This window comes from Oncorhynchus mykiss, chromosome 6 (assembly GCF_057628025.1).
Source record: "Oncorhynchus mykiss isolate SJ-2025 chromosome 6, ASM5762802v1, whole genome shotgun sequence".
In the NCBI taxonomy this organism is placed as follows: Eukaryota; Metazoa; Chordata; class Actinopteri; order Salmoniformes; family Salmonidae; genus Oncorhynchus; species Oncorhynchus mykiss.
In genome coordinates, this window is record NC_143027.1 from 1,914,647 (window position 1) to 1,932,997 (window position 18,351).

The following is an 18,351-nucleotide window of genomic DNA, read 5'->3' on the forward strand; positions in this document are numbered from 1 at the left end:
TGGGGGGGGTAGTAGTAACACAGGGTAGTGGTAACACAGGGTATTAGTAACACAGGGTAGTAGTAACACAGAGTAGTAGTAACACAGGGTAGTGGTGGGGAGGTAGTGTAACACAGGGTAGTGGTGGGGGGGTAGTGGTAACACAGGGTAGTGGTGGGGGGGTAGTGGTAACACAGGGTAGTAGTAACACAGGGTAGTAGTAACACAGGGTAGTGGTGGGGGGTAGTGGTAACACAGGGTAGTGGTGACACAGGGTAGAGGTAACACAGGGTAGTGGTAACCCAGGGTAGCAGTAACACAGGGTAGTGCACTATATAGGGAATAGAGCTCTGGTCTAAAGTAGTGCACTATATAGGGAATAGAGCTCTAGTCTAAAGTAGTACCACTATAAAGGGAATAGAGCTCTGGTCTAAAGTAGTGCACTATATAGGGAATAGAGCTCTGGTCTATAGTAGTGCACTATAAAGGGAAGAGGGTTCCATTTGGAATGCACTGAGGCTTAAAATAACACAGGTTCTGTTGACTGCAAGTGGTCAATAAGGTCAATAAGGTCAATAAGGTCCCTTCATACTGAGCCTTTTCCTTTACTACTGTTTGGGAAACAAACCAAGATCCCATTAGGAATGACTTCATTAATGGCCAATTGCCAAGGGTAGCCAACTTCAAAAGCTCAAACAGCACCTGTCAGATGTCCCTGGAAAACTTCTTAAATCTTCTTAGTTCCTACATACACACACAGACACACAGACACACAGACACACAGAGACACAGAGACACAGAGACACAGAGACACAGACACACAGAGACACAGAGACACAGACACACAGAGAGACAGACACACACAGACACAGAGACACAGAGACACACACAGAGCGGCACAGACACACAGACACAGAGACACAGACACACACACAGAGACACACAGAGACACACACAGACACCTTCCTACAGCTCTTCAACACTCTCCAAAGAGCCCTGATATAAAACTAGAGGCTGCTGTGTGATCTGACGCTGATAAGGAGCGAGTGTGGTACAATAGCCTGATATTAAATCCCTCTCCAACAGTTCTCCAGATCTATGTCATGTATGTGATCCGGTTGGGGAAAGATGAAAGAGAGGGGGACTGATATCTCAGACAGTGGCTCTTCTGTCTGCAGGTGTGAGGGGGGAGCTCCAATTTCCCTGGTGTCACTGTCTGATGGTCACACACACCTGCATGAAAACACACCCTATACCTAGACATAGCCTTTTGGATAAGCATCTGAGACTTCAATCAAATTCAACACCCAGCAAGTAAATGTTTGGATACCTAAAAAAAAAACTGTGTGTGTGTGTGTGTGTGTGTGTGTGTGTGTGTATGTTTGTGTGTAAAAGAGGATTCTTATCGCGAGTCTGTATCAGCTTGTCATCAAACAAATCATAACCACAACGCTTTATCTAGGATTACCTCAGTAGCCTAGTGAAAATGTTGTCTGAAGTAGCCTGGGTTTGGGGTTTATCTAGGACAGGGGTCCTTCCTACTACCACTAGCCTGGGTTTGGGGTTTATCTAGGACAGGGGTCCTTCCTACTACCACTAGCCGGGGTTTGGGGTTTATCTAGGACAGGGGTCCTTCCTACTACCACTAGCCTGGGTTTGGGGTTTATCTAGGACAGGGGTCCTTCCTACTACCACTAGCCTGGGTTTGGGGTTTATCTAGGACAGGGGTCCTTCCTACTACCACTAGCCTGGGTTTGGGGTTTATCTAGGACAGGGGTCCTTCCTACTACCAGTAGCCTGGGTTTGGGGTTTATCTAGGACAGGGGTCCTTCCTACTACCACTAGCCTGGGTTTGGGGTTTATCTAGGACAGGGGTCCTTCCTACTACCACTAGCCTGGGTTTGGGGATTATCTAGGACAGGGGTCCTTCCTACTACCACTAGCCTGGGTTTGGGGTTTATCTAGGACAGGGGTCCTTCCTACTACCACTAGCCTGGGTTTGGGGATTATCTAGGACAGGGGTCCTTCCTACTACCACTAGCCTGGGTTTGGGGTTTATCTAGGACAGGGGTCCTTCCTACTACCACTAGCCTGGGTTTGGGGATTATCTAGGACAGGGGTCCTTCCTACTACCACTAGCCTGGGTTTGGGGTTTATCTAGGACAGGGGTCCTTCCTACTACCACTAGCCTGGGTTTGGGGATTATCTAGGACAGGGGTCATTCCTACTACCACTAGCCTGGGTTTGGGGTTTATCTAGGACAGGGGTCCTTCCTACTACCACTAGCCTGGGTTTGGGGTTTATCTAGGACAGGGGTCCTTCCTACTACCACTAGCCTGGGTTTGGGGTTTATCTAGGACAGGGGTCCTTCCTACTACCACTAGCCTGGGTTTGGGGTTTATCTAGGACAGGGGTCCTTCCTACTACCAGTAGCCTGGGTTTGGGGTTTATCTAGGACAGGGGTCCTTCCTACTACCACTAGCCGGGGTTTGGGGTTTATCTAGGACAGGGGTCCTTCCTACTACCACTAGCCTGGGTTTGGGGATTATCTAGGACAGGGGTCCTTCCTACTACCACTAGCCGGGGTTTGGGGTTTATCTAGGACAGGGGTCCTTCCTACTACCACTAGCCTAGGTTTGGGGTTTATCTAGGACAGGGGTCCTTCCTACTACCAGTAGCCTGGGTTTGGGGTTTATCTAGGACAGGGGTCCTTCCTACTACCACTAGCCTGGGTTTGGGGTTTATCTAGGACAGGGGTCCTTCCTACTACCACTAGCCTGGGTTTGGGGTTTATCTAGGACAGGGGTCCTTCCTACTACCACTAGCCTGGGTTTGGGGTTTATCTAGGACAGGGGTCCTATGAATAGCTCGCCAAACAATTCCAAAAGTTCACTGAACAAAAATATAAAACGCACAAGTGTTGTTCCAATGTTCCATAACGCACAAAAAGCTTATTTCTCTCAAATGTTGTGCACACATTTGTTTACATCCCTGTTAGTGAGCATGTATCCTTTACAAAGATAATCCATCCACCTGACAGGTGTGGCATTTCAAGAAGCTGATTAAACAGCATAATCATTACACAGGTGCACCTTGTGCTTGGGGACAATAAAAGGACACTCTAAAATGTGCAGTATTGTCACACAACACAATGCCACAGATGTATCAAGTTTTGAGAGAGTGTAAAACTGGCATGCTGACTGCAGGAATGTCTACCAGAACTATTGCCAGAGAATTGAACCTGCGGGATCGTCTGAGACCAGCCACCTGGACAGCTGATAAAACTGAGTTTCTGCACAAACTGTCTCAGAGAACCTCATCTGGGTGTTCGTCATCTTAATCAGGGTCTTGACTTGACTGCAGTTCGACGTCGTAACCGACTTCAGCGGGCATATGCTCACCACGATGCTCACCGGCACGCTGGAGAAGTGTGCTCTTCAAGGATGAATCACGGTTCAAACTGTGCCTTGTGTGGGCGAGGTACATCACTCCGTGATGCTTGGACTTCTACGCAGAGTTGCAAAGAAAAAGCCATATCTCAGACTGGCCAATAAAAATAAAAAATTAAGATGGGCAAAAGAACACAGACACTGGACAGAGGAACTCTGCCTAGAAGGCCAGCATCCCAGAGTCACCTCTTCACTGTTGATGTTGAGACTGGTGTTTTGTGGGTACTATTTAATGAAGCTTGCCAGTTGAGGACATGTGAGGCATCTGTTTCTCAAACTAGACACTCTAATGTACTTGTCCTCTTGCTCAGTTGTGCACATCATGAAGTACTTTAAGAAGCTAGTTAAGGATAATATCACCTCTACCTTACTTGACAACCAAGACCCACTTCAATTTCCATACCGCCCCACAGATGATGCAATCGCCATCACACTGCCCTATCCCTTCTGGACAAGAGGAATACCTCTGTAAGAATGCTGTTCATTGATTACAGCTCAGCATTCAACACTATCATTAAGCTTGAGGCCCTAGGTCTCAACCCCGACCTGTGCAACTGGGTCCTGGACTTCCTGACGGGCCGCCCCCAGGTGGTGAAGGTAGGAAACAACATATCCACTTCACTGATCCTCAACACTGGGGCCCCACAAGGGTGCATGCTCAGCCCCCTCCTGTACTCCCTGTTCACCAATGACTGTGTGGCCATACACGCCTCCAACTCAATCCTCAAGATTACACAAGAGTGGTAGTTCTGATTACCAACAACAACAAGACCGCCTACAGGGAGGAGGTGAAGGCCCTGGTAGAGTGGTGCCAGGAAAATAACCTCTCCCTCAACGTCAACAAAAAGAAGGAGCTGATCGTGGACTTCAGGAGCACGCCCACTACACACATCGACGGGACCGCAGTGAGGGTGAAAAGCTTTAAATTCCTCGGAGTACACATCACTGACAAACTGAAATGGTCCGCCCACACAGACAGTGTGCTGAAGCAGGCGCTTTTTCAACCAGCGGTCACTTTTTTTTAGGACCCTCAAACTTTTACAGATGCGCCATTGAGAGTATCCTGTCGGACTGTATCACCGCCTGGTACGGCAACTGCTCCGCCCACAACTGCAGGGCTCTCCAGGTGGGTGGTGCGGTCTGCCCAAAGCGTCACCAGCACCCGATGTCACAGGAAGGCCAAAAATATCATCAAGGACATCAACAACCCGAGCCACGGCCTGTTCACCCCGCTATCATCCAGAAGGCGAGGTCAGTACAGGTGCATCAAAGCTGAGAACAAGAGACAGCTTCTGTCTCAAGGCCATCAGACAGCCATCACAAGCCGGCCTCCACCAAGTACCCTGCCCTGAACTTAGTCACTGTCACTAGCCGGGTACCACCCGATTCCTCAACCCTGCACCTTAGAGGCTGCTGCCCTAGGTACATATAGACATGGAATCACTGGTCACTTTAATAATGGAACACCAGTCACTTGAATGATGTTTACGTACTGTATTCTAGTCAATTCCACTAATATATTTCTTAATTCCATAATTTTACTTTGAGATTTGTGTGTATTGTTGTGAATTGTTAGATACTACTGCAATGTTAGTGAGGAACACAAGCATTTCGCTACACCCGCAATAACATCTGCTAAATACGTGACCAATAACATTTATTTTATTTGACATGTCACCCATTGAGCATGTTTGGGAACAACCTGCACACTGCAATAGACATTAAAGATAAATATCATTTTGACTTAGATAACTACCGTCTACATTTCCAAATATTCTTGCCTTTCCAAAGTTTTAGAATCCCTGACTAACTCTCAGCAGAGAACTTTAACTTCTCATTTTTATTCTTAATGTGTACCAGTCTGGTTTTAGAAAAGGACATAGCACCGTTTCATTTGCTACGCTTGTTTTTAATGTGTTATCATAAAAATCATTGTGCTGCAAAGACCTTTCCAAGGCCTTTGACACTGTCAAACATTAAGTTCTAATTCAAAAGTTGACTGAAATAGGCCTAGATCAGGCTTCTTATAAGTGGTTTGAGAATTATCTAACAGAATACAATGTGTGATTTCTTGATGGTGTTAAGTCTAGTTTCCCGGATATAACGAAACGTGTACCACAGGGGTCAGCACTGGGACCGGTTCAATGGTGTTGAGTCTAGTTTCCCGGATATTATGAAAGGTGTACCACAGGGGTCAGCACTAGGACCGTTTCTCTTTAATATTCATGTAAATAATATTGGTCTATATGTTAAAACTTGTAATTTTCCTCTATGTGCAGACAATACTGTTATTTATACCATTGCCCCAACTGTAGACCAGATGTTGTTAGAGCTGAAATCTGATTTTGTTACCTTACAGAAAGCCCTGGTTGGTTTAAAAATTGTACTTAATGTGGGCAAGACTAAATATATGTTGTTCTCTAGTTCTCACAAGAATGTTTCAGATGTCCAACATATTTATTAATTGTATGGTTCTCGAATCGATTGGGTTCCCGCCTATAAATATCGGGGCATTTGGATTGACAAGGATTAAAGGTTTAAATACTGATGAGCTAGTTAAAAAGCTCAGATTTATAGTGGGCTTCTTTTTCAGAGATAGATCTAGCATCTTCCTAAACAGCAGGAAGCAGATAGTGCAGTCAACATTCCTGCCAGTTCTTGACAATGGTGACACCATTCACCAGAATGCCTTTCACTTCATAACAGGTAACAGTTTTAATGCTCAGTATAACACAGTTTTAATCCAGGTAACAGTTTTAATCCTGTATCAACAGGTTGGCCGTTCCTCATTAAAGTCCCGTAGATCAATTCACTATTCCCTTTGTGTTTACAAAACTCTACTACACAAGCTTCTGTCTTACTGAACTTCTTTGTTGCAGTTTAAAAACATAAGATACCTACTGCGTTCACAGGGTTGGATAACATCAAGGTTCCTAGGGTCTCCACCGAATTAGGTCAATCCTAATTGAATAACCTGCTAGAACTCCCTGAATTTGTAACCTGTAGTTTTTATTCACATTTGATTGGAGTAATATCTATCCCAGATGACATTCATAGAGATCGTGATCGCTGCAGATGTCGTGTCAAGCTGAAATCATCACAACATTTTCCTTTCTACAATGAAGTCAAATCCAGCACAACACACTCACAAAGACAAATGCCCAAACAGACAATGTCTTCCCCTTGGGGAGCACTGTGGCCTTCCCCTTGGGGAGCACTGTGGCCTTCCCCTTGGGGAGCACTGTGGCCTTCCCCCGTGGCCACTAGTTGACAATCAGACAGTGCCTTCCTCTTGGAGAGCACTGTGGCCACTAGTTGACAATCAGACAGTGCCTTCCTCTTGGAGAGCACTGTGGCCACTAGTTGACAATCAGACAGTGCCTTCCTCTTGGAGAGCACTGTGGCCACTAGTTGACAATCAGACAGTGCCTTCCTCTTGGAGAGCACTGTGGCCACTAGTTGACAATCAGACAGTGCCTTCCTCTTGGAGAGCACTGTGGCCACTAGTTGACAATCAGACAGTGCCTTCCTCTTGGAGAGCACTGTGGCCACTAGTTGACAGTGCCTTCCTCTTGGAGAACACTCTGGCTTTCCCCTTGGAGAGCACTGTGGCCCCTAATTGACAGATAGCTTCACTGTCTAACTGACTTACTTCTGCTGGCTCCTCTTGGAGAGCCTGGAGGCTTCTGCAGCTGCTTTCCTGGTCTCAAATTCCTCCCTCTTCAGGACCTCTCCGCTGCCCCTGTAGCCCAGCTCCACCAGCTGGCGAGCCAACTCCTCATCCTGGTGGAGCAATGAAAAGAGATCTGGTCAGACAGACAGGGAGGGGAAGGTGGATCCACTGACAAACCCCCCCACCACACACACACATAAACAGAAAGGTAACCATCCTTACTCCTCATCCTACAGGAGCAATAAATGGACATCTGCTCAGACAGACGGGGAGGGGGGGGCACTAATAACCCCCACCACTATACACATATATAAACAGACACACACACACACGTTGAGCTTCTTTTTGATTGGAGGCTGGAGCAGACAATGCAAAACATAACGGACAGTCTGCTAAAGATGAATTGTAGATTTAAAAAATATTGTGTGTGCATAGCAGAGGTCGTAGGGTTAGGTTAAGGGAGGCAGCATGCTTGCGGTCAAATATGTGGTAAGGACATAGCTTGATATATACACATCACCATGACCAGTCATCTAAACAGAGCTATCCTTTCAAGTTCAACCCAACCCAGGCCTGTGGCTGGTTGGATCAAGGCTTGTGCCACATGTCATTCTACTACCCGAACTACGCTAAGCCAAGCCCAGCCAGTCCTCACCCAGCCAGTCCTCACCCAGCCAGTCCTCAGGCCTCAACATCCAGACAAGTCAGGGAAAGTTTCTATTTCTTTCACCTTTCACGTGGCAAACCATTCCAAGTAAATTAGTTCTAGTGTTTCCAAAATAGCTTTATTCGGTCAGTTCACTGTCTTAATCCGTTGTCATGTCAACGCTCATTGACTGAGTCCATTTGACTGTTCTGAGTTCCGCTATTCAAACTTGATTTGCTTGTTTTAAACAACTGGGATTACATTGCTGAATGGACTCAAACCCAAAATGTTCTCTAAATAAACTTCTGACTGGTTGTTGGGGTTTCCTGTTGGCATAGATGTTATAGGGCAAACCACAGCCATGTATTTAGTGTTGGGCCTAATTTTTTTTTACATTTTGAATATCGTAATGCTAAAAACTCAATATACCAACTCTCTAAATACCTCACTCTGGGGGAAAAAACCCTAGTTAGATTTTCAGAAATGTACACTTGACTAACCTAGGCCTAAATACTATCAAACATCACAAGTCTGGTAAAGTGTCCATAGAAAAACCATTGGCAACAACACACTTTAATCAATACCTACATAAGTCATGACTGTGCAGGTTTAGCCTAGACCTGGGTTGACTGCAGTGTGTCCACACCTGAAAGTGAGGGAGGTGATAGAGTTTGATACTGTTTGTTTGTCCAGAGTTGATAACCAGGTGAGATACATGTTGTGTTCTACCCTCTGTGGACACAGGTGTTCCAGCACGACATGGCTATTCAGCTGAACGTTATGTAACTTCTCAGCAATAGTCAAAAGTTCCATCTACTGGTGAAGCTGTTAAACAAATAGCCCTTCTAGGCGTAGAAGCTGAATTTATGACATTTCTCATATTCAATGACAAATACCACCCCCTTTGACAGGGCTGAAAATTAAATAAAACATTTTTTAAATGAAAATGGGACAGTCAAAAATGTTCACGGATTAATACTGATTTCAAATGTACCAGGCAGATAGCAAACAACTTGTATGGCGTCATGTGGGCGAGTGGTTTGCTGATGTCAATGTTGTGAGCATGGTGGCAGTGGGGTTATGGTATGGGCATGCATAAGCTACGTACAATGAACACAACTGCATTCTAGCAATGCCAATGTGAATGCACAGAGATACCGTGACAAGATCCTGAGGCCCATTGTTGTGCCATTCATCTGCTGCCCTCACCTCATGTTTCAGCATGATAATGCACGGCCCCATGTAGCAAGGATCTGTACACAATTCCTGGAAGCTTAAAAAGTCACAGTTCTTCCATGGCCTGCACATTCACCAGACATGTCACCCATTAAGCATGTTTGGGATGCTCTGGATCGACGTGTACGACAGCCTATTCCAGTTCCCACCAACATCCAGAAACTTCCACAGCCATTGAAGAGGAGTGGGACAACATTCCACAGGCCACAGTCAACAACCTGATCAACTCTATGTGAAGGAGATGTGTCGTGCTGCATGAGACAAATGGTGATCACAACCAGGTACTGACTGGTTTTCTGATCCACGCCCCTACTTTTTCTTTTAAGGTATCTGTGATCAACAGATGCATATATGTATTCCCAGTCATGTGAAATCCATAGATTAGGGCTAAATGTATTTCTTTAAATTGACTGAGTTCTGTATATGAACTGTAACTTGGTAAAATCTTTGAAATTGTTGCATGTTTCGTGTATATTTTTGTTCAGTATAATTTAGCCCTATAAACTAATTTAGCCCTATAAACTAATTTAGCCCTATAAACTAATTTAGCCCTATAAACTAATTTAGCCCTATAAACTAATTTAGCCCTATAAACTAATTTAGCCCTATAAACTAATTTACCCCTATAAACTAATTTAGCCCTATAAACTGATTTAGCCCTATAAACTGATTTAGCCCTATAAACTAATTTAGCCCTATAAACTAATTTACCCCTATAAACTGATTTAGCCCTATAAACTAATTTAGCCCTATAAACTGATTTAGCCCTATAAACTAATTTAGCCCTATAAACTGATTTAGCCCTATAAACTAATTTAGCCCTATAAACTGATTTAGCCCTATAAACTGATTTAGCCCTATAAACTGATTTAGCCCTATAAACTGATTTATCCCTATAAACTGATTTATCCCTATAAACTAATTTAGCCCTTTAAACTGATTTAGCCCTATAAACTGATTTAGCCCTATAAACTAATTTAGCCCTATAAACTAATTTAGCCCTATAAACTGATTTAGCCCTATAAACTAATTTAGCCCTATAAACTGATTTAGCCCTATAAACTAATTTAGCCCTATAAACTGATTTAGCCCTATAAACTGATTTAGCCCTATAAACTGATTTAGCCCTATAAACTGATTTAGCCCTATAAACTGATTTATCCCTATAAACTAATTTAGCCCTTTAAACTGATTTAGCCCTATAAACTAATTTAGCCCTATAAACTAATTTAGCCCTATAAACTGATTTAGCCCTATAAACTAATTTAGCCCTATAAACTGATTTAGCCCTATAAACGAATTTAGCCCTTTAAACTGATTTAGCCCTATAAACTAATTTAGCCCTATAAACTGATTTAGCCCTATAAACTAATTTAGCCCTATAAACTAATTTAGCCCTATAAACTAATTTAGCCCTATAAACTAATTTAGCCCTATAAACTGATTTAGCCCTATAAACTGATTTAGCCCTATAAACTGATTTAGCCCTATAAACTAATTTAGCCCTATAAACTGATTTAGCCCTATAAACTGATTTAGCCCTATAAACTGATTTAGCCCTATAAACTGATTTAGCCCTTTGATTTTATTTTTTCTTTGTTGGATTGATTAGACTGATAGAAATTAGCAAATGTTCAGGAAATAGATGGTGTTTCCATGATGCTAATCACTGTCATTTAACATAAACATTCTCTGCCTAGGAATGACCCAACTGTCCCTGGGAGGTGATGCTGAAACAAGGCACACATTAAAGTGAATATTATATTGAAGCTGGGAGGTGGTGCTGAAACAGGGCACACTTTAAAGTGAATATTATATTGAAGCTGGGAGGTGGTGCTGAAACAGGGCACACTTTAAAGTGAATGTTATATTGTGTCTAATGACCTAAACTAGGCCTAGATGGTGACTTGTTTATAAACCTCATCTCTTTAACACCACATTAACATTAACAAAAGTAAGCAAGCAGTCAAATAATAAATGTATTTGTTATTAGTTCACAGGGGGCCACAATAATTGCATATTATTCTGGCTATTGAAATATACTAGACCTAGCTAACTAACAGCTGACTTGTTTATAAACCTCATCTCTTTAATACCACATGAACAAAGTAGGCAAGGAGATAATAAGATAAACGTACCATTTATTCCTGTCAGGGACCACATGGGGCCATGTTCGGTTTGCTTATGGAAATCAACCAACTGGGTTCAAATCCACCACAGACAGTGTTAGCCTAGACATTTGCTAAGGGAGCTAACGCTAGCTGGATTAATGATTGGACAAGAAGGCTGAGTTAAAGCCTAGACATTTGCTAAGGGAGCTAACGCTAGATGGATTAAAGATTGGACAAGAAGGCTAGGCCTAGTTGCAGTAGAATAACGATTGTATAAAGCTACAGATTTCTCAACGATCTCCTGGAGGGCCACCAGACAGTGACAGTGCACATTTTGGTTCTAACCAAGCATGAGCACATCTATTTCAACAAATCAAAGGCTTGGTGATTAGGTAACTCGGGTGTGCCCGTGCAGGGCAAGCACAAAAATGTGCATTGTCTGGTAGAAAACACTGAGTTGAACAGTTTTACTTTTTTTTATTACTATTTCTGAATAGTATTATCAAAGATTTGAATAACTAAACAAAGATAGCCTGTCGTTTCCAATGGGAACAAATTATTCATAGGGGGCAGAACAAGCAAGATGGTGGGCATAGCCAAGCAGGAGCTAGCGAGATCCTATCGGCCCATTCTAGCATACACCTGCATATTTCCGTTAGGAAACGCCTGCTCTGTGAAGTGTGCGTGTGCAATTACTGAATTCGTCTTTGCAGTCCTTCTAAACAACACAACTTTGGCGAAGGTTAAAGTATTCAAAACGTAGTCCGCTCTGTTCATAACAGATTCTAGTTTTGGGAACAGAAAACTGTATTGAGATGAAATGTCACCGATCAAAATCCATCTTCTCCAACTGGGCTTCCTGTACTAACTCTAATATCTTCTCCAACTGGGCTTCCTGTACTAACTCTAGTATCTTCTCCCACTGGGCTTCCTGTACTAACTCTAGTATCTTCTCCAACTGGGCTTCCTGTACTAACTCTAGTATCTTCTCCCACTGGTCTTCCTGTACTAACTCTAGTATCTTCTCCCACTGGGCTTCCTGTACTAACTCTAGTATCTTCTCCAACTGGGCTTCCTGTACTAACTCTAGTATCTTCTCCAACTGGGCTTCCTGTACTAACTCTAGTATCTTCTCCCACTGTCTGCCACTGGGCTTCCTGTACTAACTCTAGTATCTTCTCCCACTGTCGACCACTGGGCTTCCTGTTCTAACTCTAGTATTTTCTCCCACTGTCGACCACTGGGCTTCCTGTTCTAACTCTAGTATCTTCTCCCACTGGGCTTCCTGTACTAACTCTAGTATCTTCTCCCACTGTCTGCCACTGGGCTTCCTGTACTAACTCTAGTATCTTCTCCAACTGGGCTTCCTGTACTAACTCTAGTATCTTCTCCCACTGTCTGCCACTGGGCTTCCTGTACTAACTCTAGTATCTTCTCCCACTGTCTGCCACTGGGCTTCCTGTACTAACTCTAGTATCTTCTCCCACTGTCTGCCACTGGGCTTCCTGTACTAACTCTAGTATCTTCTCCCACTGTCGACCACTGGGCTTCCTGTTCTAACTCTAGTATCTTCTCCCACTGTCGACCACTGGGCTTCCTGTTCTAACTCTAGTATCTTCTCCCACTGGGCTTCCTGTACTAACTCTAGTATCTTCTCCCACTGTCTGCCACTGGGCTTCCTGTACTAACTCTAGTATCTTCTCCAACTGGGCTTCCTGTACTAACTCTAGTATCTTCTCCCACTGTCTGCCACTGGGCTTCCTGTACTAACTCTAGTATCTTCTCCCACTGTCTGCCACTGGGCTTCCTGTACTAACTCTAGTATCTTCTCCCACTGTCTGCCACTGGGCTTCCTGTACTAACTCTAGTATCTTCTCCCACTGTCGACCACTGGGCTTCCTGTTCTAACTCTAGTATCTTCTCCCACTGTCAACCACTGGGCTTCCTGTACTAACTCTAGTATCTTCTCCCACTGGGCTTCCTGTACTAACTCTAGTATCTTCTCCAACTGTCGACCACTGGGCTTCCTGTACTAACTCTAGTATCTTCTCCCACTGGGCTTCCTGTACTAACTCTAGTATCTTCTCCAACTGGGCTTCCTGTACTAACTCTAGTATCTTCTCCCACTGTCTGCCACTGGGCTTCCTGTACTAACTCTAGTATCTTCTCCCACTGGGCTTCCTGTACTAACTCTAGTATCTTCTCCCACTGTCTGCCGCTGGGCTTCCTGTACTAACTCTAGTATCTTCTCCCACTGTCTGCCACTGGGCTTCCTGTACTAACTCTAGTATCTTCTCCCACTGTCTGCCACTGGGCTTCCTGTACTAACTCTAGTATCTTCTCCCACTGTCTGCCACTGGGCTTCCTGTACTAACTCTAGTATCTTCTCCCACTGTCTGCCACTGGGCTTCCTGTACTAACTCTAGTATCTTCTCCCACTGTCTGCCACTGGGCTTCCTGTACTAACTCTAGTATCTTCTCCCACTTGGCTTCCTGTACTAACTCTAGTATCTTCTCCCACTGGGCTTCCTGTACTAACTCTAGTATCTTCTCCCACTGGGCTTCCTGTACTAACTCTAGTATCTTCTCCCACCGGGCTTCCTGTACTAACTCTAGTATCTTCTCCCACTGGGCTTCCTGTACTAACTCTAGTATCTTCTCCCACTGGGCTTCCTGTACTAACTCTAGTATCTTCTCCCACTGTCTGCCACTGGGCTTCCTGTACTAACTCTAGTATCTTCTCCCACTGTCTGCCACTGGGCTTCCTGTACTAACTCTAGTATCTTCTCCCACTGTCTGCCACTGGGCTTCCTGTACTAACTCTAGTATCTTCTCCCACTGTCTGCCACTGGGCTTCCTGTACTAACTCTAGTATCTTCTCCCACTGGGCTTCCTGTACTAACTCTAATATCTTCTCCCACTGTCGACCACTGGGCTTCCTGTACTAACTCTAGTATCTTCTCCCACTGTCAACCACTGGGCTTCCTGTACTAACTCTAGTATCTTCTCCCACTGGGATTCCTGTACTAACTCTAGTATCTTCTCCCACTGGGCTTCCTGTACTAACTCTAATATCTTCTCCCACTGTCGACCACTGGGCTTCCTGTACTAACTCTAGTATCTTCTCCCACTGTCGACCACTGGGATTCCTGTACTAACTCTAGTATCTTCTCCCACTGTCTGCCACTGGGCTTCCTGTACTAACTCTAGTATCTTCTCCCACTGTCTGCCACTGGGCTTCCTGTACTAACTCTAGTATCTTCTCCCACTGTCTGCCACTGGGCTTCCTGTACTAACTCTAGTATCTTCTCCCACTGTCTGCCACTGGGCTTCCTGTACTAACTCTAGTATCTTCTCCCACTGTCTGCCACTGGGCTTTCTGTACTAACTCTAGTATCTTCTCCCACTGTCTGCCACTGGGCTTCCTGTACTAACTCTAGTATCTTCTCCCACTGGGCTTCCTGTACTAACTCTAGTATCTTCTCCCACTGGGCTTCCTGTACTAACTCTAGTATCTTCTCCCACTGGGCTTCCTGTACTAACTCTAGTATCTTCTCCCACTGGGCTTCCTGTACTAACTCTAGTATCTTCTCCCACTGGGCTTCCTGTACTAACTCTAGTATCTTCTCCCACTGGGCTTCCTGTACTAACTCTAGTATCTTCTCCCACTGGGCTTCCTGTACTAACTCTAGTATCTTCTCCCACTGGGCTTCCTGTACTAACTCTAGTATCTTCTCCCACTGGGCTTCCTGTACTAACTCTAGTATCTTCTCCCACTGGGCTTCCTGTACTAACTCTAGTATCTTCTCCCACTGTCTGCCACTGGGCTTCCTGTACTAACTCTAGTATCTTCTCCCACTGGGCTTCCTGTACTAACTCTAATATCTTCACCCACTGTCTGCCACTGGGCTTCCTGTACTAACTCTAGTATCTTCTCCCACTGTCTGCCACTGGGCTTCCTGTACTAACTCTAGTATCTTCTCCCACTGTCTGCCACTGGGCTTCCTGTACTAACTCTAGTATCTTCTCCCACTGTCTGCCACTGGGCTTCCTGTACTAACTCTAGTATCTTCTCCCACTGTCTGCCACTGGGCTTCCTGTACTAACTCTAGTATCTTCTCCCACTGTCTGCCACTGGGCTTCCTGTACTAACTCTAGTATCTTCTCCCACTGTCTGCCACTGGGCTTCCTGTACTAACTCTAGTATCTTCTCCCACTGTCTGCCACTGGGCTTCCTGTACTAACTCTAATATCTTCTCCCACTGGGCTTCCTGTACTAACTCTAGTATCTTCTCCCACTGGGATTCCTGTACTAACTCTAGTATCTTCTCCCACTGTCGACCACTGGGCTTCCTGTTCTAACTCTAGTATCTTCTCCCACTGTCGACCACTAGGCTTCCTGTACTAACTCTAGTATCTTCTCCCACTGTCGACCACTGGGCTTCCTGTACTAACTCTAGTATCTTCTCCCACTGTCGACCACTGGGCTTCCTGTTCTAACTCTAGTATCTTCTCCTACTGTCGACCACTGGGCTTCCTGTACTAACTCTAGTATCTTCTCCCACTGTCGACCACTGGGCTTCCTGTACTAACTCTAGTATCTTCTCCCACTGGGATTCCTGTACTAACTAGTATCTTCTCCCACTGTCTGCCACTGGGCTTCCTGTAATAACTAGTATCTTCTCCCACTGTCGACCACTGGGCTTCCTGTTCTAACTCTAGTATTTTCTCCCACTGTCGACCACTGGGCTTCCTGTACTAACTAGTATCTTCTCCCACTGTCTGCCACTGGGCTTCCTGTACTAACTAGTATCTTCTCCCACTGTCTGCCACTGGGATTCCTGTACTAACTAATATCTTCTCCCACTGTCAACCACTGGGCTTCCTGTACTAACTCTAGTATCTTCTCCCACTGGGCTTCCTGTACTAACTCTAGTATCTTCTCCCACTGTCGGCCACTGGGCTTCCTGTTCTAACTCTAGTATCTTCTCCCACTGGGCTTCCTGTACTAACTCTAGTATCTTCTCCTACTGTCGGCCACTGGGCTTCCTGTTCTAACTCTACTATCTTCTCCCACTGTTGACCACTGGGCTTTCTGTACTAACTCTAGTATCTTCTCCCACTGGGCTTCCTGTACTAACTCTACTGTCTTTTCCCACTGTCGGCCACTGGGCTTCCTGTACTAACTAGTATCTTCTCCCACTGTCGACCACTGGGCTTCCTGTTCTAACTCTAGTATCTTCTCCCACTGTCGACCACTAGGCTTCTTGTACTAACTCTAGAATCTTCTCCCACTGTCGACCACTGGGCTTCCTGTACTAACTAGTATCTTCTCCCACTGTCGACAACTGGGCTTCCTGTTCTAACTCTAGTATCTTCTCCCACTGTCGACCACTAGGCTTCTTGTACTAACTCTAGTATCTTCTCCCACTGTCTGCCACTGGGATTCCTGTACTAACTAGTATCTTCTCCTACTGTCTGCCACTGGGATTCCTGTACTAACTAGTATATTCTCCCACTGTCGACCACTGGGCTTCCTGTACTAACTCTAGTATCTTCTCCCACTGTCAACCACTGGGCTTCCTGTACTAACTCTAGTATCTTCTCCCACTGTCGGCCACTGGGCTTCCTGTTCTAACTCTAGTATCTTCTCCCACTGTCGACCACTGGGCTTCCTGTTCTAACTAGTATCTTCTCCCACTGGGCTTCCTGTACTAACTCTAGTATCTTCTCCTACTGTCGGCCACTGGGCTTCCTGTTCTAACTCTACTATCTTCTCCCACTGTCGACCACTGGGCTTCCTGTACTAACTCTAGTATCTTCTCCCACTGGGCTTCCTGTACTAACTCTACTGTCTTTTCCCACTGTCGGCCACTGGGCTTCCTGTACTAACTCTAGTATCTTCTCCCACTGGGCTTCCTGTACTAACTCTACTGTCTTTTCCCACTGTCGGCCACTGGGCTTCCTGTACTAACTCTACTATCTTCTCCCACTGTCGGCCACTGGGCTTCCTGTTCTAACTCTACTATTTATGACAAACTGAGTATGTAGTATGCGCATTGGTCATAGTAAGGGTAAAGTTAGTATGCCAAAAGTTCCCGGATGTCGTACTACATTCGGCAAAATACCAATTATAAACTGGGTGGTTCGAGCCCTGAATGCTGATTGGCTGACAGCCGTGGTATATCAGACCGTATATGACAAAACATATTTTTACTGCTCTAATTATGTTGGTAACCAGTTTATAATAGCATTAAGGCACCTCTGAGGTTTTTGGTATATGGCCAATAAATCACGACTAAGGACTGTATCCAAATACCACACCCCTCGTGCTTTTAGTATACACACAGTGGACACTATTTCCGTGCTTTTAGGGCCCCTAATGCAATTCTTCAGAAATCAGAAAATGGCGGAAAATAAGCAGCCCGAGTCCGACGAGAGCAGATACTAATTAATGGCTTTAACTAAATTATGACAAATGTTAATTCATGTAATGACTTTTAAAAGAAGTTACTTTGGCTGACAAATTGTTTGATACGGTATCCTCAAGAACCACATAGCATATCATTACAGCAGTATGTATGTTAGCTAGCTACATGACCAAACGTTAGTTGGCTAGTAATTTACATGGAAATTGCCAGTATATTAAGGGTGCGTTCGTAAATTCGGTCTGGCTATCTACTGCAAATTCAGAGCACTCGTCTGAGTATGCCAGTGCGCAGAACAACTGATGAATATACGAATGCTCAACACCCGTTGAATACGGCCGGTGTAGGTGAAAGTAGGCAAAAAGGCGTAATTCAATTGTTGCCAGCAGGGCAGTTACAGTTAACAACGCTCTGGATAACATGAGTGTGTTCTCTCATTCGTACTGGAAGTAACTAGCAAACTAGCCAACGTTAGCCAGCTAGCTTGGGTGCTTGACTGCCGTCGTGAGGTCAGAAAGCTCAGATCAACCCCACTCCTCGTCCAGAGCGTCCAGTGTGCGCTCTGAACGCTCCCTATTTACAAACAGACAACGTTTTGAATTTACAAATCGCCCAGAGTGCACTCTGGCACTCTAGAATGAATTTACCAACACACCCAAAGTAGTAAGATGTCTAGCCAGTAATGTGAAAGGAATCTGAAAGGACACCGTTCGTTTTTTTTTTTAAACTAGGCAAGTCAGTTATGAACAACTTCTTATTTACAATGACGGCCTAGGAACAGTGAGTTAACTGGGGGGCAGAACAACATATTTTTACCTTATCTGCTCTG

General features: G+C 44.8%; 1 protein-coding gene across 4 annotated transcripts in view; it reads right to left on the reverse strand.

Annotated features, from left to right (window-relative positions):
• The window catches only part of cfap299 (cilia and flagella associated protein 299), a 279,169-nt gene that overhangs the window by 259,357 nt on the left and 1,461 nt on the right, over positions 1-18,351 (reverse strand). For all 4 annotated transcript variants that reach the window (XR_016496474.1, XR_016496473.1, XM_090236841.1 and 1 more), the window contains exon 2: positions 7,081-7,211. Coding sequence is in view for 2 of the 4 variants with exons in the window: in XM_090236841.1 (XP_090092967.1) it covers positions 7,081-7,211 (131 nt within the window). In the remaining 2 variants the exon portion in view is untranslated. The remainder of the gene's footprint in view (positions 1-7,080; positions 7,212-18,351) is intronic.